This window comes from Magallana gigas, chromosome 6, assembly GCF_963853765.1.
Source record: "Magallana gigas chromosome 6, xbMagGiga1.1, whole genome shotgun sequence".
Classification (NCBI taxonomy): Eukaryota; Metazoa; Mollusca; class Bivalvia; order Ostreida; family Ostreidae; genus Magallana; species Magallana gigas.
Window position 1 is genome coordinate 11,498,805 of NC_088858.1, and position 23,400 is coordinate 11,522,204.

At 33.9% G+C, this 23,400-nt stretch overlaps 1 protein-coding gene across 4 annotated transcripts; it reads right to left on the reverse strand.

Annotated features, from left to right (window-relative positions):
• Nucleotides 1–563: 563 nt before the first annotated feature.
• Nucleotides 564–21,859, reverse strand: LOC105345138 (protein sel-1 homolog 1). Of its 4 annotated transcripts, XM_011453184.4 has the most exons (20): nucleotides 21,694–21,859; nucleotides 19,633–19,811; nucleotides 18,880–19,530; nucleotides 17,330–17,980; nucleotides 16,063–16,116; nucleotides 14,878–14,941; nucleotides 14,503–14,665; nucleotides 13,913–13,966; nucleotides 13,743–13,802; nucleotides 13,533–13,614; nucleotides 12,360–12,574; nucleotides 11,864–11,932; nucleotides 11,390–11,467; nucleotides 11,049–11,111; nucleotides 9,869–9,956; nucleotides 9,347–9,495; nucleotides 8,864–9,029; nucleotides 8,484–8,731; nucleotides 7,673–7,798; nucleotides 564–1,416 (listed from the first exon to the last, which is right to left on the reverse strand). In XM_011453184.4, the coding sequence occupies exons 2-20, from the start codon at nucleotides 19,787–19,789 to the stop codon at nucleotides 1,285–1,287; spliced, it is 3,270 nt and encodes a 1,089-aa protein (XP_011451486.3). In that variant the 5' UTR covers nucleotides 19,790–19,811; nucleotides 21,694–21,859; the 3' UTR covers nucleotides 564–1,284. The 4 variants fall into 4 exon arrangements, with proteins under 4 accessions (XP_011451486.3, XP_065942798.1, XP_011451488.3 ...); XM_066086726.1 differs by having other exon boundaries at nucleotides 18,880–19,811; XM_011453186.4 differs by lacking the exon at nucleotides 18,880–19,530 and having other exon boundaries at nucleotides 21,694–21,857.
• Nucleotides 21,860–23,400: the final 1,541 nt, after the last annotated feature.

The window sequence follows — 23,400 nt, forward strand, 5'->3', positions numbered from 1 at the left end:
GTCTAAAATTAAAATTTGTTTTACAATTTTGCCAAAACTATCTTAGCTAATATATTACGTGTAAATTTGGGACACGAATCATCAATGTCGCATGTATAAGTATTTCTCGATTAATTTACGGGAAGAGGTAATCCTTACTGAGGATAGAGAATATCCTAGCCTGTGTGACTACAAGGCATTTATGATTTTTTGTATCAATATCGTAGGATTGTTTTAAAAAATAAAGTTCGGATTAAATAAATATAGAGCAAGAGTCTTACATACATTCTACATACAATGGAAATGAATTGATTTGCTCTGATACAAAATGTAACGTTTAGGTCACCCCCTACGAAAAAAAAATCAACCTTTTCTGTCGTAGGTTTGGGTCAGAATTACGTCACAACAATCAACATTAATACATGTATGTTTAAATGTTAAAATATACACACATTGATATTTATTATTATAATAAAATGCTTTTGAAGCTAGTGTTTCCCAACAACATCGTTAGTAGAGATGTGTAATGTTTCAACTCAACACTTCACCAATTAAACAAAGTAAAAAAAACGTTTGTTGGAATATCAATTTTTATCATTCATTTATTCCCTGTCAAAATAAATACAGGATAAGATTTTCTCTGCGTATGCACCAAACAACAGAATCACCCTCACTCCACATACACACACCGATCACATCCACAATCACACATGCAGTCCTTTTCCCATTCTTTTATGGCACTCCTATCTCACACACTCTTTCACACTTCTTGTGGATTAAAAATGAAAACAAAGGTCTTGTACAACACCACAACAAAAACGCATCTCAGTTAATCAATGTACAATGTAAAAAATTAACATTCATCAAAAAATTCAAAGTCCGTGCTCACATATTTTTCTTTCAATTTCAAACACATCATCAGATTCCATAGATTTACAAGATGCTTTGTTCCACAATGGAACCCCGTTATTACTGTTTATAATGATGCTAAAAAATGAGTGATTTAAACATCCTCACCCACAGAATGTTGAAAAAGAGAATATTCTGAGGACTTTCAAAAAATCAATCCTCCATTCCTCTACTTTAGTTCTATATAAACCCATTTTTATTGAAAAGTGAAGGTATTCTTGATTCTTATGACTTGGATTTTTGACTTGCTACAAGTACACATTGTATAGAATTATAATATGTTTTTCATTTATTACTAAATTAGAAAGACTGAATAAAAACACTGGATTTTCAAATTCATGTAATAATCATGATAATGGCCTATTGTTGATTTCACTCCTGTAAATAGTGCCTGTGTCACCTGACCCTGCGTAGTAATACAATGAACCCGAGTAAAAGAGCCAGGAATGTCATTAGATAGATGTCCCAGTCAGGTCCCAGCAGGAAGCGGGGGTCCAACCTAGTGAACAGTCTTTGGTAGTCCTCCATCTGTAACACAAAGTCAAACTCATGATTGCTGAAGACTAAATCAATAGCATTTTTAAAAGGTCCCCTGGCATATGAACTTTATATACATATAGTTGGTAAGGAGATCAAATCCTGTTGAGTTCAAAGTGCTCCTCAGAAGATTTGATTACATGTATGTACAAATCTAGTTTATACACCATTTTAAATTTTAACATTATTGTTTATTTCTCATTTTTAACTGGGTTTTCCAAAGGAAAAATCTGGTTATTGAAATAGGGAAAACGGCAGGCGGCTGCCAAAAGGGTACCCTCATTGTACGGATAACTCCTCCATCAGTTTTCAAGATAGGAAGTTGTTCTTTTGCTCTTTTGCAGATCAATTGTACATATATCAGAGGTGTGCATATTTCTAGGATTTTGATTTTTTATAATTTATGAAAAAAAATACCACCTTTTGAACTTAATCATTTTTAGGCAAAATTTTGCATATTGGGTACTCCATTTCACTGGATACGGTAGGTAGTGTTTATCAATTCAGGGTTGACATGGATTATGGATACAGTTCACATAAAAGAAAACCCAGTTTGCTGTCACATTGACATCTTTTAACTTGTTTTAATATATTTGAAAAACATAGATCCTTTAAAATACCAGTATTGAACTTAAGTGTGTTTTGATATACACAATAAAGCATCTCTCAAACCATAATCTCGTGCAATGACCATTGTAATATCATATACATTTATGTATATTGACCCCTGAAAAAGTTCAAATAGAAATGGATACAATTCATTGTGATATCAGGCAGATAATTTCACTGAAGCAGTTTAAGCATGAATATCACTCATTCATACCAACACTTCTGGTAAATCAAGGACTTTTGTAGGGTTTTATTTTCAGAAACAATTTTATGTGTATTCACTTATACACATTATTATTGATCACCATAAGAGAATGCTTAAGAAAAATTTCTAAATTCCAAAAGTCAACAATTTTATTTTCATTAAAATATTTTTTGATATATATTTTTAATTTTTAATCAATTATCAATTTTTAGTTTTTAATTTTCAATCAGAAAATTGAACATTTTATTTATATACTAGATTTACTTTGTACACATTAAGATTTTTCATGATTTTTAATTGATCCAAGAGCTCTTTATGAAATTAACTTAATGCACTTATTTTTTTTATTTTTAGCATTTTTGCATTTATTGCTAATTTTCAGGCAAAAACTAATTACCCAGTACCACAAGAGTATGTTGCTTGTTCTAGACTGATCTCTAATGTTTCCCACAGGAAAATTTTTTTAAAATAATTGAAAATACGGTGTCATTTCTGACATCATATACTAACACCAAGTGCAGAAAAACAAGACAAATGGATAAAAACGTCTGTAATGTCAACTCTTCTACAAAGTAACAAAACAATCTAGCATACTTGAAACACTTTTAAAAATATTGATTTATGGGGGTCAAAACTAACACTTATCTAATGCATGTATAGCCCTTCCCTCATTGTAATTTTTTTTAAAAATGTAACATTCTTTGATCTTTGATGTCTAATGAATCTGACTAACAACAACAGCTGGCAAACAGTCATCTCAACTGTATAATAATAAAAAAAAGGAATATTTATCTTTATGTTTATTTCTTTTAAAAGAGCAAAAAAAAGAAGAAAGAAATGGTTAATTAATAGTTTACAAGAACATACTTCATGGGCATTATCTGTCATTTAAGACAAAAATTCTATTCTATTAGAATATAAATCTTAAATGTCATAAAACTAAATTTTAAACCCTAAAAGGTGCACTTCTAGTATATTTTTTAAAGAATTATTTTTGTTGCTTAAATATTGATTGATTTATTATTTATTTGTGCAAATCAGATATTTTGAGAGAAAAAAAACATTCCATATTACCTTTACATTAAATGCGCTTTTAAGTGTATTATTATATAAATAGTGCCTGTTTGGGAGGGTAACAGTTGAAATTGACACCCCGAGAAAACCATTGTCAACCGACGCGAAGCGGAGGTTGACAATGGTTTTCGAGGGGTGTCAATTTCAACTGTTATCCTCCCAAACAGGCACTATTTATTTTGTTATACTGAATGTCTTTTTTAAAATTTTTAAGAAAATTTTACTGCTTTTATATAGGAATAACGTGAATTCTACAGCGAACCGTACGCGCATAATTTTCGCGCATGTAACATTTTTTAATGTTACCCGTTGCCAAGTGCGTTGCTAACGCTGAGGGTAATAGTAAATATTATTAACTGCGTCTTAACCAATCAGATTTCAGTATTTAACATGAAAGTATAACAAACATAAAATATCAACTTTTAAACTCTGGTAATTGACCCACATAGAAGTTTAATTAAAATGTAGCTAATGCTTCAGAATTGGCTCTCCACATCTGAGGCCATAAGATTTCTTTATCTGAATACAATTTTAGCTTCTTTATCTATTCAAAATATATGTATTGGAAAGCACTCACACAAAAAAGAGCAATTGGTGAAAGCTATTAACTCTTTCATCAAAGGAGTGAAGTAGCAGCTGATCCCAAAGCTGACAATCAGGGCCCTATTATTACAGCTAAATAGCCTCAGTGCTTGAAGCTTTAACAGTCCCCCAGTCAACAATGTTTGTTATGCTGAATTATTTATAAATCTCACTCACAAAAACTTTTCTATGAAATTGAAAGTTCTGCTGACGTTATCCTATTTCTAAATTGCCCCTTGAAGTAAAACTGTACAAAAAGAAAGCATGCCTGCATTTATTAGTTTTATTTTTTGAGATTTATTTAAACTTGTTCCCTTTTTATCAGGTTCTATTCAATGTGATTGATGATCCAAGATACAGTCATACTTGACACTGCAGTAAAGTCACCTTGTGCAAATCAATATAAATTTTAAGGAGGCTGGATGGTTAACAAAACTAACCATCCGATCTACCTACAATTTAAAGATTTGTTTTGTTAAGCTATAAACCTCTGTAGATTCCTAATAAAACGCAAGGAATTAAAATCATGAGAAACACCCTTTATAGCAGATTTTAAAATCTTGCCATTATTTTCTGAGAGTTAAGAAATAAGAAAAAAATTCAATGTTTGTAATATTATATTAATTCTAGCGATTTGATACAGGATCCGGGAATTAGGTACTTGCGTAATATAACGAATTTACAGTACATGCATATTATTGAATAAAGAAAAAATCCATATATTTTATCGATATATAGATTTTGGTATTTTCCCATAATTTTTCTTCTTCTAAAGGAGACCAATAGAGTCTAAAAATGGCTATGATCAACGAGCCCTCTTAACATGGGATGGATTAGATAGTTCTGTTAGAGGACAATACCTGAAACTTCCCATTGAGACTTCTCCATTAGATTCTGTAAACAAAACACTGAGAAGTACCTAAACCAAATCTGACCAGAGTCAACAATCATCTTTGAGAAAAAGATTGTAGCATCAGGTTGTCAATTCAAAAGAAAGAGACAGATGACATATCTAAATCTGCATCAAAACATCTTGAAAACAAAAGATCTAATGCTTAATGTCAACAGAGGAACGGAGGCTGGTAGTGGAGTTTCAGATAGCAAGTAATGCCTAGACCATGCACTGCCACCCCAATCAATGAGCGCTATTGACAACTATCCCCCGATCTCCGACCCGCGTGCTTCCTGTTCCTGATGGATACGAGCCTCTCCACGACTTTTGTCCTCCAACCAATGATAACACAGAATTAGACCTGACATCAATTCCATCTGTGGAAGTCACGATATTGTCACTGAAACTTTTTGTACTTTTCCTGTTTCCACTTCAAAGAAAAATTTAATGTTAACTACACTCTATATATGAATGAATTAAGTTTCTATTATTTTACTAATCTGCACTGAATTAATGCATTCTTTCTGTACTTTAATATTTTGAGGCCACCCCATAAAATCGCGATAACAATAAAAATAGGTTTGGTGTACAATAAAATTCAAAAACCAGCGTTCTCTTTGCAATCTTCAAAGCATCATTTCAATAGGATGGTGAGCACTATCTTTGAAGAAAAAAATTTAATTGTTTGATTAATCAAGATACAGATTTTTAACATACTCTATGAATAATTTGTAAATTGTCAGAAACTGTATTAAACAAATCACATCTGATAAATACATGTGGTCGTATCTTCCTATTCTGTAGCCCTTTTGTCCTTTTATCATTAGGTACATGGGTGTCATCTGCTCATGTACCAATTCGCAAAGTTTATCGCTTGTTACGCTGGGAGTAAAAGTACGGGAGATGGAACAGATTCAGAGCCCACCCTAACAAACACTATCTCTGTATGAGATGCATGTTCTTCATAATGAAATCTAGATGCAATCGTCTCCAGCTGAGACATTTAATGTTCTATGTGTCAGTAAATCAATCCGATTTTGCACATTACTCTTAATTTGAACATTTCCTGATCTCTGCCCCGAAAATTTCATAATCAAATAAGCATACTGATGAAGGTGATGGTAACAGCAGAAATTCCTACGCTAGCGATTTGTCAATACAATTTATGCACTCTTGGGGGGACCCTAGAACTCATCTGATGCATCATGCAGGGAAGTGGACCAATTTATCTGGTATTTCTGACATAAAACTTAATGAATTCGAAGGAACTTAACAATTACAAGTTACAGCTTTTTTTCCCTGTTTATCAAGCAAAAATCTTAGAGAAAATATTTCCCCTGAAACAATGCAGTAGAGGAGAGAGATCTAGCACTCAATGACATAAATTTTCTACGAGGAACATCTTGTAGTGCCATTAAACTTGGCAATAATACTCTAAAGATCAGAGAACAAGGTACTTGAATTGGTGTATGTTCACAGTTTTGTAGAGTACTAGGCCATTACAAACGGTTAAAGGGCACCCACTCCCTATAGCTTTACACTCACTGCTCAAAATAACTGCCTCCGTCAAGAAGCTTATCTTACAGCAGAAATTCATTCATAAAAAATGAAGGGCAAGAGATGGATTATGTTTCACTGCTCATATTATCAAGTTAAACATAATTTTATAAGATCTTACAGTGCAAGAAATCCATAAAATGACAACACATCAGCCCCCACACAACATGACCAGCACTTTGCTGGGGATTTCTACATCATTTAAGATACATTGTAGTGTTAAGTTTTTGTCATCCTAGCCAGTCTTTGATCCCTGTTCTGCACAGGAAAGAGACCACAACTTTCCCTAGCTTATGAATACTGTAACTGTCCCTCAAGGACATATATCAAAGTACAATACAATACCATTCTTATTTCTTCTGACATGGAGCATTATTGTAAACAATCAGCTTTTTTTATGGTTTAAATCTACAAAGTCAACCATCAGTTACATGTCAGATTCACTGACAGAAGCAACAAGACAAGGACAAGACTGGGAGAACTTCAATCTTAATCCATGTAATCAAATAATACAATAACAGTAAATCAAATTATCTGGACAAAAATGAAGATTAATTTTTGCCTACACAATGAACTTGATGGATTAGCTCATTGTATTGGCGTTCCATAATGTCCTCTAAGTTCTAGTAATTGTCAGAGTGTACACAATGCTAGAACCCCATCAAGTGATGGGTCAATTCAGTAAACACTCTCATGTGAACACTCAATACTGATCTAATCAGGTTCTCTCATTCATCAAACATCCCTGGAGTATGATTTTTATCTATTATCTACAATATTATGAATAAATTTTTCTCTGCACACAATCATACATAGATATATAACTTATCCTCTATAATCTCTTCCTGTCTAATTCAGTTTCTTCTTTTTTTCCCCTCTGCATGTACAATAAATCTTGATTAATCAATAAAGGAACAGTTAACGGTGCAGTCAAACTTTCGACCTGCTCATCACTTTCCCCCTGAACCTATTTGACTTCAATCGGGAAATTCAGCGGATAGAAAACAAGATTGCATGATATAACTATCTTCATCACTTAAACAGTAATGAAGCTCAGGGGTTGAAAGAGGGTAATTTCATAGAAAGTGCTAAAGACCTCCCTAACAATGATATCAAATATAGATTCCTAAAAAAAATTCCTCTATCTTAAAATAGATTGCATACAACTCAGCCCGATAACCATTAAGGTTAAAAAAACTGAAGTCTAGACGAGGAATACTGCTGTTTTAATGCAATACCACACTGCAAATATCTCTGGCTTCCCACAGATTGCCAGTTACTGCAATTTAACGCTTTCCCACTTCAATAAAAGAAATCTGTTTACTTACCTCTTTGCTAAATACCTCTAGACCGTAAAATAATCCTAGTTTGATCAAGGCTAGAGTCACAGGGACATGGGCATCCACGCTTGTTTCAGCTGCCATGTCATAAAACCTCTTGGCTAAATGCACATCCTGTAAGTCAGATATTGTACATGTATATGTAAATTGATGATTGTGCATTTGATTATTAAGTAGAATTTTAATTAAACTTTACACTTGAAATAGTTGCAAAAAAGTATGCAAAAAATAAGAACCCAAAACTTTATAGGATTTTAAATTTCTAATCCCTGGGGGTACCGTATTTTATGCATGTACATGTACTTTTACTCCTTGTGTTACATTTCTGTGATGGTTTGAAAATTAAAGTTTCTTTATATTTAGAAAAAGATAATACCCAGATTTTTTTTTTTATATCATCATTGAAAAAGTTTAACCTATAGGTTTTATAAATGTGATTCAGATATCAACCTCAAGGCTGTATATATAGTTATATCATTAATGCATAGGCTCACTAATAGTACATTAAGCAAGCCAAATAGGCCACATTACACCATTCTATGGCTCCACTTAACATTTTGTGGTTTCCAACAAAATTTTCATTAACACCTCATTTTTTCCCTCAAGACAAAGGTTGCCAAACAAAAGTAGGTTTGATATTAACAAATTGAGCAATTCTATCCAACACTGTGTCAAAGAAAATCTTGAGTCTTTGTCAGGTGATTTACTTTAAATCAAATACTGAACAGCTCTAAGCCTGTTTCCTTTTACCAGTGAAATAGAAAAGCTCACTCAATACAGAATGGATGACTTAACCTACCTGTTTGAGGCCGAGGCCTTGCTCATGCATGTAACCCAGATTAAACATAGCCTGCGCACTGTGCTGTTGTTCCGAGGCCAGGCGATAATGACTAGCCGCTGTCTCATAGTCAATCTTTGTACCATATCCGTAGTAATGGTAGTCGCCCATTTTGACTCGGGCCACTGTGGAACCCTGGGAAGCGGCCCTGGACCACTGTAACAGTGCCCTCTCCAGAACCTCTGTGTTCTCAAACATTCCAACCTCACCTAAAATAATGTACATTGTATTCATAAATTTGTTATCTATTGATATAATTTAACAAAAATCAAAATATCGGTTGTCAACTCTGCAATGCATGAATTACATATGTCTGAGTGAATAAGAGGAATTACATGTACCTTGGTCTAACATGTAGGCCACATTGGATTGTGCCACCTCGTACCCCAGCTCCGCGAGGAAGACATACTTCATCAGGGCCTGATCGAGGTGGCCTTCCTTGTACATATTGTACGCCTCGGGCATCATTTCTGCCCAGCGCCCTCTCTCTGCCACATTTTTGAACAACTAGAAGAAAATTGCTGATATTAGCATATGTATTTTCTGTATTTTTGGATAAATATGCAAAAAATCCTTTTCTTGTTTTCCAGTGAAATGTTTAAACACATATAAACTGAATGCCAAGTTATCAAATTATAACATTTATTACAACTAATGATTTCAATTCGTCACGACAACATTTGAAGTGACAATTTGTACCAACATATTATTCATTAGGCAAGGAACAAGTTTCCAATAAATAAAATGATCAAAAAGAAATAAAATGATCAAGCAAATAACTGAAACATGTGATTAAATGTAGTCAGCTTACAGTTCATCCTTACCTCTACTGCAGTGTGGCAGTTTCTTAGTACACCTGTACCAGTGGCATGCATCTGGGCTAAGTTGAAGAAAGCTAAAACATGGCCGCCCTGAGAGGCCAAGTTAAAGTACTTCACAGCTAGTTTGTAGTCCCGACGTGTACCTCTTCCACCTGACAAATATAGGTAAAAACTTGAAGCATAAGATCTATTATAAAGTTGTAAAACTTTTCTACCACCTACACAAATGGAGGTAAAAGTAATGAGGCCTCAGAGATGAACAAATCTGATAATAATGATGATTATAACTGAAATCAACGTGCATTTTCCTCTATAAGTTTAAATACAATTCAAAATTATGGGAAAACCAAACCTTGCTGTTGGCAAGAGTTTGCTATAAGGAAGTTTTTAACAATTGGAGGTATTGTGGTGGAGTTAAGGGGGGTGGATGGGGAAAGTTTCTAATCTCAATAGTTTTGTTCCATAAGCAAACTACTAAGGTATTGTTTTCGTCAATGAACTATCAGTCAATGGGAGAAATCATACCATAATACATGAGAGCAAGCTGTAGTTGTCCATCTACCCAGCCCTGGTCTGCAGCTAGACTGAAGTACTTAATGGCTTTGGTGTAATCCTGTAAAAAATGCAACAAGTACAAATTTCAGACAAAGGAGCCATTGTATGCTACATGTATTTCAATCCATATTATCTTGCAACTGCACCCATCTCGAAATATCCTTTACACCAAAGTATCCATACTTTTGTGTTAACAACATTTTTATGTTGCTGGGGGCGATTGTGATTTTTTAAAATTGACTTTTTCTATTGTATATATCATAACAATACAAAGCCTTATGAAAACAAAATTAAAAGTTTTCAAAAGTTTTATATCTTTGCTATACAAGGTTCACAAGATACATGCAGTTATGTACAAATGCATAATACTGGTAATTAATTCTGCTATTAGAGAACTTTATTTTGCATTTACATGTACTATACATATTTTTTATGAGAAGCAATTTGAGAAGACAAACAATTTCTAATGATCCCTTATCTGATTGGCAGAAAATTGGATTAATTACCCTATCATAAAACAGTTTGCCAAAAGCACACAAAAACCCATCAAAAGAACTGTTTCTCTAGGAATTCAAAAAAAGAAAAAAAAAATATCAAACCAAACGATATCGCGTTAAGGAAAACTGTTTACATAAACTGACAGCTCGAGGGCCACAGAAAATACTTCACGCTTCAGATGTAAACAAAGTTTATCTATTGAAGTTTATTGGGGCTTTTCTTTGCTTACAAAATTTACAAAAGGAAATTGGTATGAAACACAAAACTAACAAGATGCTTAGTTTGCTAGAAGTCATTCAAACCAAATAATGTTTGAAACGTTTTGTTCACTTGACTTCAGCTTGCTACTGACTGTGATCAATAGCTCCTCTCTCCGTGTAATCACCGTAATATAACCACAGGCTGGGAAACCAGCCACACAGAAAACAAAATGAAGCTACTCTCTCTCATTTCCTTTTTTCCGTTCATTATCTCCTGATGTTATACAAATATGAATGTGTTTTTATCCTACTTATTTTACAGCAGCATGCAGATAAAAGAGGATTGTTATGAGAATCTTGGTATTAAGGTGAATTAGTGGCAACAATATAATATGCCTTACAACGATCATTAAATTTGTTTGGACAGATGATCACATTATTGCTATTTTTACCTTATCTACTCCTTTTCCATACATATACAGCATTCCAAGTCCTGTTTGACCAACTGGATTCCCCTAAATAAGAGACAAATCTATTAGGTGAAAAGTATCTTCAAAAAAGCATCCATAAGCTGTATATATTACGGCGATTCCTTTAAACCACATTCATATCAGTTTTATTGTATATCAATAACAATTTGCAGGTTTGATTTAAGGGAGTCTATATCAAATAACAGATACCGGTAGGTGGCATGCAATTCTTAATAACAAACTCAAATCAAATGATGGAAATGATGTTATTGTAAATTATGATTTCTGTGAAAATCTTACAAAGAATTCAACAATAGTGATACCTTGTCTGCAGCTTTCTTGAAATAACTGAATGCTGTTTCGTTACTTTGCTTTACAGCTGGGCTGCCTTCTGAGTACATCTACAGAGACAAGTTCAGACCCTATGTACACCTGTGTATGCGGCTAATTTTTATTTTGTATCATTTTCGTTTTAAAATTTTGTTTTAATACAGTAATCATCATTCCTTTTAGTTCTTATATCACTGTAGGAATATAACTTTTTATTGCTTGAGTTTACACATAACATTATTACATATCATACAATGTCTATACATGTATGTTTAAGTCACATAAATAAACAGCTGTTTGTTAAAACTCAGTCCAGGACATTGTTTTCCTGTAATTTGTTTTAATGCAAATCATCAAAACACTACATTGATCCAAAACTTCAGAAAACTTCAGTTCCAATATCAGGCATACATGCATTTTTAAAAAAAATTATTAGAAATTACTGATTCTCTAGGAATCAATCTCACCTTTCCAAGAAAAGCAAAGGCGTTAGCATTACCAGACTCCGCCGCCATCAGGAAATAATGAAGGGCTCTCTGGAATAAAAATATATCGGGTAATTTACTCTGGTTTCTATAGACTCCTTTAATCTTTGTGGTATTGGAATGAAAACTTGATAAAGTTCATAAACTACCGGTATTAACACTTAACAACTGAATGCTTTACTGGTAAGTATAACAATCCTTTTTAATATCAAAGATGAGTATCTTGATTTGCAAGCTCTTGACTTTTATAGTGTGTGCCACTCTGACCCTATGGGGTACTGTAGATTCCTTAGTACACATACATGTACTTTGAATCAAATTGTGAAAATATAAATTTGCAAGTGCTGAAAGTTTTTGTAATTTAATATGGTTTACAACTGTCAAAAAAATAAAAGTGTGATTTTAGGCAGATATTAATTCCTTGCATTTCATTATGAATTTACAGTATTTGTGGGTGCAACATTGACCCTGTGGATACCTCGTGGTTGATCCCCACGCCACGTCCCCCCTGGAAGTAGAGTTGACCTAGCACCACCTGGGCCTGAACATCACCCTTGTCAGCCAGGAAGTGGTAGTACTGAAGTAGGTCATCGTCCATCATCATGCTCTGTCCCGTGACCTGGTTCTCGGCTTCCTCCTGGAGACGGATCCGCTGGACGATGGGACCACCAGACATGGTCACCGCATCCGCCACTTCAAATCGGAACACAGGATTATCATATCCAGTAAAACAGGGTAACAACAAACACACTTACAGAGAGATCAGATTCATCCCTCAAATCTTTTAAATTGTAACATAAACTTATCAGTTAAAATAATTTATGTTTACAACAAATCAAAATTTACCTATCCTTAGCTATTTGCTATAACCATGTCATTTTTGTACTTTCATTTTAGAATAGTCATTGTCAGTGACAATTCATAGAAATTTTTTTGTCATTCTCAATTTGATGAAAATTATTTCAACACAAAGTTAATGTATCATTTCATTTAAACATCACAATGTACTTTAATTTTCATTACAAAAATAAACACTTTCTCATCATCTATTTGCACTTGAAAAATATGCAATCTATTCTTGGTGACTACAAAGGAAATTTCAATCCTAATGTACAAGGTAGATAAAGAATTATAGTCTATGTATGCTGCCAAAAATCCTCAAAATACCTATTAGTTCAATGACTGTAACATAAGGCTTTTATAATTATCAGACCGCAAATTATCTGCTAGTCTACATAATGTGCAAATTAAATGTGAATCGCATCCAATTGATATTACCAGCACTTTGATGAAGATAATGTGATTTTAGAATATGATGTACTTATAAAAAAAAAGTTCACATCCAGGATTGTCTAATGGCTATCATTTATTCAATTTCCTGTCATAATTTCACAACTTGCCTTTAAGCTTTCATCCTGTGGTCTCAATGTAGTTTATCTAGGCTTATATGATTTTTTTTAGAAATTAATCTGAACATTTTTTTTTTCTTGCATTCATTTCACTTCCTTTGTTGTAATTTAGACCTTTGTCATTGATAAACTATACTTAATGAAAAATATTTCATGTTGTAAAAAATAAACTGTTGCATACTTGTCGTAAGTTACAGGTAATGTATAATGTTTCATGCTGTTAGAGGTTACTTGTGACGTACCTGTTGTTGCTACCTTTCTGTAATATGTCAGCGCTGTCTCACATTTCCTCTCTACACCTATCCCTGACCAATAACGGTAACCCTGAACACATTTAAAGAAAGATAACTCTTTTATATCCTATGCAAAAGGTCATTCAAAAAGCATAATACAACAACATAAGGAAGAAACAATATTAAATCAACACAAAACATGCATTGTGAAACACCTACCAAAGACATCTGAGCCAAAGGATCCCCTCCCAGTGATGCGAAAGTAAAGTACACAAGGGACTGTAAAGAGACACAATAGCAATAAGAAAGTTCATCAAAAATGTCATTCCTTAGCAAAACAGATCAAAACTGATCATCTTCTTCAACCTTCTTATATCTTAAAAAAATACCTTTGCCTGGCTGGAATTGACTCCAATTCCTGTACTATAAAGAAAGGCGAGTCCCTGCAAAGAATTATCAAAAGAGCTTTGGTCATTGGTTCATTTATTCCCCTGAGTTTGAATAACAGGGCTGCGTTCAAGATCGTAGCAGCTAACCTAGTAGCTAGGTCGTAGATATCTAGGTCTATTGAACGGACTGCTAGATTAGCTGCTAGGTCTCAAATTTGAAGTTGGAAATTTTCAACTAAAGACAATAATTACATTGACATAATTTGTTAATTTAAAGCAGAAATATACATGTTAAGATTCATTATAACTCAAAGGATGAATAAAATATCACTAAATAAATAGATTTCCTGTTTGTTACAAAGTGGTAACTAAGGTGCCCATCTTGTATTTGATACTTAGCATAAAATATTTAGGCTACGAATATCTACGTTGCGGCTCAACTACGTAGCCCTCCGTAGCAGCTACGATCTTGAACGCAGCCCATTAATAATGCAGAAGGGAGAACAGTCTTGAGTTTGAGCAACACCCATAAATCGAAACTTTGTTTGAGAGCTGCAAAGTAAGATAACCCTTTCTCTTAGTATACTTACTAGCTGTCCCTTGGGGGACCCCCTTGCAGCCAGATCCTGAAACATAAGCTTTGCCTTTTCAGTGTCTTGTGGTAAAAAATCCCCAAGAATATAGGCAAAAGCCACATGCTCCAGTGCTTGAGTATGGTTCAACTTGGCTGCCATCTGGAAATATTCCATTGCCCTGTCAAAAATAAAGAATCTCTTCAGTCAATGCATACAAGGGTAGAAATCTTATACAATGCACACCTAACAGACATAACATGCCAGTTTTTACAGTTACAATTTTATAAAACTCGTTCTTCTATCCATAACAAAATGAAAATAAAAGCCAGAAATTAAAATCCATTGTGTAATCAGTGTATAGATCATTAAGAGTTGTAGTTCCTGACTTACTGGTGCTGGTCCTTGTCATAGGTTCGATTGATGAGGGCTTCTCCTTGACTGTAGTATTCCTGAGCTAAACAGGTAAAAAAGCAAATAAACTCATGAAATACACATGTATTCAACTCCAGGTCAGATCTAAGATTATATTTCTGCATGCATTAAAAATGACAACCATTTAAAAAAATAAGAGCAATAGTCCACAACGAACCATTAAATTTCATGTGCATGGACAGGCATTCTACGATTGTCTCTCTGGTAAATATTTAGAAGTTAATAGGAAATTACGTGATCTTGTACACTGTTCAATGCTCTTCATAAATAACAAATGTCGGAAAATATAAATAAAGAGAGGTAAAATGGGTCAGGGAGACAAAATTTCTGCTTCTGCTCAATATACAATGCCATACCATTTATTAATGCACTAGGAATATCTCAAGTTTAAGGAGTCACTAAAGGGGCTCCCCGTTTTGTATAGACAATTCTTGAGTTTAATAGATATTTCAATATACAACCTTGAATTTAATTCAAAGTCTAAATACCTGGTTCATAAACAATCAAATATGCAAAACACATGGCTTAAATGCAACTACATGTAAACATGTACATGTAAGTATAATACTTTGAAGATCAGTGTCTGAATTACACAACTGTACGAGTTGAGTTAAGTTGATTATACTTTTTTCAATATCCATGCACCCTCTCCCTCAATTTACTTGATCCTCTGCATTACATATGCATCACAAGCATGATTTGTACAATGTGTTATCAATTTAAAAGATCATTATGTTTATATATCAAGTTAAATATAGCCTGTCCATACCTACTCTGTTAAATGTTCCAATTAAGATATCTTTCCATGCTACGGTAACCATTATTATTGCATTATGTAATCTTTTCTTTGATATCCAAACAAAACACCTTTGCTGATATTAGTTTAATGTACTAACACAACATAAATGCCCTTAGTGGGATGGCATGACCTTGACCTTGGTCAAATGACCTCTGGTCAGGGCTATGGAGTGATGGCACACTCTCAGGTCAATACAAACTCTTTTGCTAATTATGTGCTTTTCAAAATAAAAGGCTAAGACCATGAACTTAAAGGCTGAACACTTAAATGGGATAAACAAACAGAAGGACAAAATGATTTTCTTTGCAAACAAAGTATTCAGTTCGGTAATCTGTATTACTGACCTTGGCGCTGTTCAGCAGTGAGTTCTTCCTGCGGTTCTTCCTCTATGTCTTCCCCTGAAAACGAAAACATGTTCAAGTTAATGTAGAGCTTATAAAATAACAGAAATTCTGATAAAATTTCACATTGCAATTTTTTTTAAAATCTGCATATCGATCAGCTAAAATATCAGCATATGTATAATAAAATATAATTATGATTTCCATACATGCATTTAAAAAAAAAAGAAAAAGAAATCTTTTTTATATTTACCACAAGAACTAAAGAATAAATACAAACACAGAAAAGATTATCAACAAATTGAAAGAAGATTTTATGCTCTAAATCAAAAGGGGGAACAATCATGCATGCAAAGAAATCAAGGATAGTGAAAGACTCCCAATCAAAACTTCATCTCTCCAGTTTTACTCATTCTCAGGTGTAGTTGTTTAAACATTGTCAGTGGTTAATTAGTAAGTTCAAATTATGCATGTACACATTATATTAAGTTTACATAAATACTCAAATGTATGATATTGCATTGATGCAATTATGTTGAACATATATTGCAATCAATTTTTTAATTAATTTCCCATGATCTTAAATTAAGAAATATAAAGAAAACAAACAATTTACAGTCCACCATATTCTAGCCAAACACAGGTTGTCTGGAATGTTAGTATACATGTATAAAAGTATTACCACTAAATTCTTAATGGATGAATTTCATGCAGTTAGCAATCATTTTTTCCTTAGGTTTAGAAATTGATCTGTAATTTTCAGTACCTGTACTCAAATCCAATTCTTTAAAGGTACATGCAGTTCATTAACATTACAGCTACGGGGGTAATGTCAGAATGTTCAAATTATGTCGGTGTTACATTACTGTAGCTCATTTATAACCTCCCAATTGCTTGTCAAATTATGATTTGTTTAATATCTGATTATCTCTTAGCAATGATTACTAGTTTCATTGGCTCGGCTTATGTTGATGATGATGGATATCTTTGTACTGATAACACAAAGTGTTGCAATGCATAGCACTTAACAGAAATTCTTTTGATCTTAAACATATCAGGTAAATCACAACCAAAAAAAAAATTGAAAAAAATAATGTAAATAGAATAACTGCAACATATAAACATGGTGTAAACAGATGTTAGTAAAATGAACTCTTTGGTAATTTTTGTGTTCTTCACAACTAAATCCCACAAACAGAAAAACAGGTGAAGATATGAAAACCAAGGTGGATGAACAGGAGCCAGATGGTGGAAGAACCTTCCTTGTTACCTTCATCCATGTCTTCATTGTCTTGGAAAAAATCATCAGGGTTTTGGAAAAATTGGTCTTCATCTTCCCCATAGTTCTGTTCTGCATCATAATGCTCTTCGGCATTCTGATTTTCTGACATTTCATTCGTGCCTTCATAAACATCAGTGGTATACACCCCGTCAGCATCTCTTGTCTGGGTATACTTCTGCACTCTGATATTCCCATGTTCATCAGGTTTAAACACCACTGTTGTTGTTTTGACATTGTTGTCCAGTGAACTCGATATTTCCTCTATTTGATCTGCATCAAGTTCTTCCTTAAGAAATGGACTTGGAAAATCATCCTCTGTGACTTGATCTGTACCAATGCCATTTTCTTTCTGGTGTTTAACACCAGTGATCTCTCTCTTTTCATCTGGATCATCCAAATCTGGAAGCCGTCCATGCGTTTTCTTAAAATTCTTAATCCTTTCAAAAACCTCTTCATTGCTTTTCAAACCTTCATCTACTTGCTCTGACTGTTCACTGCTTGATCTCTCACCCTGGCTCTCCGATTCCTCTGCCTGTTGGGACTCTACTTGAGGATCTCTTTGGCTTTCCCCTTGATTTAGTGTTTGATCTTTTAATTGACTGTTTGATGGATTCTGGCCTGAGGCAATTTCTTCAACAACTGTTATATAAAGTTATATAGACTTATCAAATTTATTTAAAAGGAGATTTTGTCATTCTCTGAAACTCTGGATGTTTTTTAACTGATACACAATTGTCCCATAAAGAGCTACATCAGTGAACATGTGTTTGTGTGCCAAAAGTTATCATATACCGGTACACATTATCTGCAACTGGAATCATGATTTTATTAGCTGCATTCTTTTTATTCCATTTTGAAATAGGTCATATTAGACCAACTTGGACAAAAATAAATACTCTGGTAATGACAAATAACAAAATACATTACACTCCATCAAACCTATGCATCAGTCGGAGTGAGCTAAGGGGAGTAACTCAGCTTAATGTCAGCATTCATTTGCTGACAATTTGTTCAACCTCCTGTGAGCAAGCATTGATCATTATATAACATAAATTCTTACTCTTTACTGCACAGACTGAATCACAGAGGGGCATGGTCACTACTTTGGTGATTTTACTATATATTAATACTACATGTATATGTTTATAAAATCCAGCCTTTTGGTTCAAAACTCTTTAGCCAATAATTTTGAAACTTCAAGAAGATCTTGTAAATACAGAAATATAAAATTACCGTAGTCAATGATGATGAACTTATCAAAATTGAAATACTAGATACAATCATGTACATGCATTTAATATGATATACTAGTAACCTAGATGTAAAGTGTTAGCATTTGTGAATACATGAACGCCATTGCTACAAGAAGAAGGTGTACAATTTAAGATGCTTAACTTGTGGAGAATTATACAGTTCAGTGAGTATAAATTGTATTAAATAGTTAGTATTTGGTAGTACACAATGTTATAATGACTGCAGGTTCCCCACACCTTTTTTAATTCCGAGTACAATGTACTACAACTAATACTAATGATTACCTTCTGGGGACAGGTTGTCACTGGAGGATTGGACAGAGGGGCTATCCTCAACTTGGGGTTGGACAGAGGGGCTATCCTGCTCTGGGGACTGGACTTGGGGCTTGTTCTCCACTGGGGGCTGGACTTTGGGCTTGTTCTCCACTGGGGGCTGGACTTGGGGCTTGTTTTCCACTGGGGGCTGGACTTGGGGCTTGTTTTCCACTGGGGGCTGGACTTTGGGCTTGTTCTCCACTGGGAGCTGGACCTGGGGCTTGTTTTCCACTGGGGGCTGGACTTGGGGCTCAGGAGGAGTGATTTGGACAGGCGGCTCTACTTTTTCATTAAGTTTATCATTAGGGTTGTTAGGTTGGGATGCACTGTCTTGACTTGATGGGGACCCCATTTTGATATGTGGAGTATGCTTTGTCTCTGTAATGGTACTTTCCCTTTCAGGGGCTTGTAGTTTATCATTTTTACCAGTATTTACTTCAATTTTTGGATCAGGGACTTTCCCTTTATTGTCAAAATTTTGAGATATGGTTATTTGTGATTGGTGTTTCTCATTACTTTTGTCCATATTAAGTTTATTATCTTGCCTAGGAGACTCCTCTGTAACTGTTTTCTTAACCCTAGAATCACCGATATCATTCTTGGGTAAATTTTGTTCTTGAGCTGAAAGTTTAGAATCATCTTCTGAAATCACACTTGCAGTTAATTTACTGTCATCTGATTTTTCAACTAAACCTTCAATATCATTACTGTTAGAATTCAAACCTGTTTTATCTTTTGATTGTTTTTTGACCTCCTGTGTCCCTTCATTTGCCTCTGTCATATGAACCACAAAGCACAGATAAAACAATGAGGATAATATCAGCACAGTCTTCCATTTTACGAAATTCTGACTACTGTATTTCTCTGTCCTTGAATACATTATTGGTTATCCTTACTATTTCCTGAAAAGAAAGAGAAAAATTAACAGTACCTGAAACAGGCAAAATAAAGGGGGAATAACATCAGTTGTTTTTTAAATTTTGTTTTACTTGTTACATGTAAATGCACAATTGTTGTATCCAGGGGATGCAACAATTGTTAAGGGCTGATTAGTTCTATTCACTTTCTTGCAAAAGACTTACCGGTACATCATATTGCACAGAGCAATAATAATTAATATTACGTACATGTATATACATGTACAGTACTGGCAAGCCTCCAGTTCTCGCCGACTACCTTTTCTGGCCAGTGCATTGTTACACCATTTTTCATACATAATATTATGCACTTTCGAGAAATGGTCCTCGGCAGGAACTGGTTGCATGCCAGTAGAGCATAAATCAGAAGTTTTTGGTACATTGTAAAGAACATAACCAATATGATTTAATTACATTGTAACTTTTTGTATATTAAGAAATATTGTAGTTTAAAGTTAGTTAAATGATTTCTGTAGTAGTGAATTACAATGTAAATACATGCAGTGCTTAATGTTTGTTGTTAATTGTTTTCAGTGCTGCCCAACTTCTTGAATCACAGCGGGGTTAGTCTGGGAGGGGGGAGTTTGCAGGAGCATCTCTATTAATTGTCCATTTGTATCTGTCATTGCGGGTTGGCCTGGTATAAAAGGGGGTAAATTTTCTTTAAATAACTGTAGTCTTGTTGGTTTTGAAGATGTCGGAGGAACAATTAAGGCGAGCGCGTGGAGATTTGGTAATGAATAAATTAATTGGGTTTTCTTAGGGATTTACCAAGTGACACCAACTATTTCACCGAGATCTCTGGTAAACTTATTTAACACCAGTCGGTGTCAGTGAAATTATAGGGTGTTTGCTAATATATTTAAATAGCAGCACCCCCCCCCCCCTTTTTATTATTTTAGTTAGGATTTCTCCGATTGCACCTAAATTATTTCAAAAGGTGTAGCCGGTGAACTAGAATCTCGGTAATTTTACACCGAACTTCACCGAAATATTTACCAAGGTGCAAGTTCTGGTGTTTAGTAAAATTCAAATATTGATGGTATACCGGTATTAAATCATTTTATTAGATTTATCTTGGTCATTAAATTGGATTTTCAATTGGTAAGTTTTGGGTAAATAATTCATAACTAGGATTTCAAAGAAGTTGGGATTAAATGTGTTCAGTTTCATTCTTTTATTTTTACATGCTTTTTTAAAATTATATAGAAATAAATGGTAGAATAGAATTGATTCTTATTTTATAAATAAGAGTAAAGGTTTATCAATATATCATTACATTGGAATTTATTTCTTGGGATTTACAGCATTCAAGGGAGATCGTGTTACTGTGTGCTATTCAGTGTGGAATACTTAATTTATCATATTCACAATAAAAACCATGTACCCTATTAAAATTGTGTTGACGAGTTCGCCTTGCATCACAGTAATCAAAATCAATATTTTGTCATGGAGAATGTAACAAACAGTTTCAATGCTTAGTTTGTAAAAGAGTAGCTCATTTGTTATGTAATTCAGAAGCTTAGAAACTGTTAAGTCTTATAATAGCTTTTTCATTTATAAAAAAAATATTAATGGTTGCATTAACCAGTATCCAAAGACTTATAATTATATACGTCACTGAACTAACCTACCATTAAACAGGTGCAATACAAATTTAAACTCAGTTTTATTCTGTTTTACTACAACCATCTTAAAAAATGAATGCGTGGATATTCATGGAGCAAGACAGAAACACTTCTTCAAAGTGGCAAATTAAATGTCAGGAAAGAATAGGTTTTATACGTTCTTGACAAGCAGAGAAATCATGACAGATGATACGTCAATCATATCAATTTCCAAACAATATATGGGGGAAAATAGTTACCTTATGTGCTAACTCTCTGATTTAGTCATAAACATCTGTTTGTTGCATATTTTCTACCTTACATTATCTAAATTTCTCTCGTTACGCCACGTATCGATGCCTTATTTTCAGTTTTGACGTCCATGTTTATTGCTGCCGTGTAAAAAGCGAGGTGATTGGTTTACAGGAAAACCGGATGTTGGCCTCATTTACCAAATATTCTTGACTTTAAGAGATGAATATTGTTTATAATTGATTGTATTAATTGTAATTGAATGTTATAATTTAGTTCAACTATTTGATAACGATTAATTTCATATTTGTGACAAGAAAATCAATGTGCACCAATCAGATTCATCGTTGCAAACTAAACACATTGTATGGTAACACAGAAGGATAATAATTGATTTATACAGGGGTTAGTATATACGTCCCTGATTTAAAGTAGCGTTTGTAGTGCTGCATGATTTCAATAAGCTGATTGCCCCCCCCCCCTTTTTGGGGATATTACTTACTTACTTACTTACTTACTTACTTACTTACTCACTTACTTACTTACTTACTTACTCCTCTTCCATGTAAGGCGGCAACACGGTCTTTCCATCCTCGTCTATTATAATTATGCAATCGCAACTTTTCGGGCCTTTCCGACAGGCTCGGAAAAACACCTCGAATGTATTAACTAGGCGTCCATGACAACCCCGCTTTTTATAAAACTTGATATAAATACAACACATTTTACGATCTGTTGAGATGTGAGCTATACTTCATTAAAGTAAACGATATCCATTAAATATTACACAGAAGCGACATACAAGACTGTCTAGCCGATACTTATTTTAATGGAAAGCGACTCCATTTTGTATAAAATTCTAACATCGGGTGATGTTAATACATTCGAGGTGTTTTCCGAGCTTGCCGGAAAGGCCCGAGAAGTTGCGATTGCATACATGTAATTATGCTGTTGCAGCATGCAGTTCTGGTGATGGTTATTCCAGTCGTACATGTAATGTAATATAATTATGTCTATTGTTCAACTGGTATGAACACCGATAAACGCCAAGTAAGCTATTGCCATAGATATTTATCTGCAGAGATCTTTATATATTCCTTTTTTATATAAACAACACTTTAACAAATTAGCATGACGTTTCAACACATAGGCATACAATACACAAGTGTCTCCTTTTTGAAATTTAATATACACCTGAATGGTTGTTTTTGGGAGTTGATTTTAATCAACTCTCCTATGCAGTTACTCTGCATGGCAAACCGAAAGTGAAACAGTGTTTGGACCTAAGCACATATCATCTTCGCTGACAAGACTTAGTTCTTGAAAATAATAATAATAAAATAATAATAATAATTCGATGTAATGTTTGCTGAATTCGAAGCATTGTTTTTCAAGGAAACTTATCAATAAACACTTTGTAAATAGTCTAATTTTACATAATACGAACAATTTAGATATTTTTACAGTCTCATGTATTCTTACGCCAGAGTTTAATATATCAACCAAACGCTCGGCTGTCTCCGTAAATCTCCGACAAGCAGAGAGGCTCTCTTGCTTGTCGGAGATTAACGGAGACATCCGAGCGTCTGGTTGTTCGATATCAGTAGTGCTTGGATCCATACAAATCTTAGAACTGCTTTGATCACTAATACATAGTTTGAAATCTATCTTTAAATATTACACAACATGATTCATATGGGGTTTCTAGAAATTCT

Excerpts from the sequence above, each read along its gene's own strand:
- LOC105345138 (XM_066086726.1), bottom strand. The coding sequence starts at position 19,789 with ATGTATTCAAGGACAGAGAAATACAGTAGTCAGAATTTCGTAAAATGG. Across the intron at positions 9,030-9,346 it reads ACTGCCACACTGCAGTAGAG|TTGTTCAAAAATGTGGCAGA; the intron begins GTAAGGATGAAC and ends ATTTTCTTCTAG. Across the intron at positions 8,732-8,863 it reads GGCCTACATGTTAGACCAAG|GTGAGGTTGGAATGTTTGAG; the intron begins GTACATGTAATT and ends ACATTATTTTAG.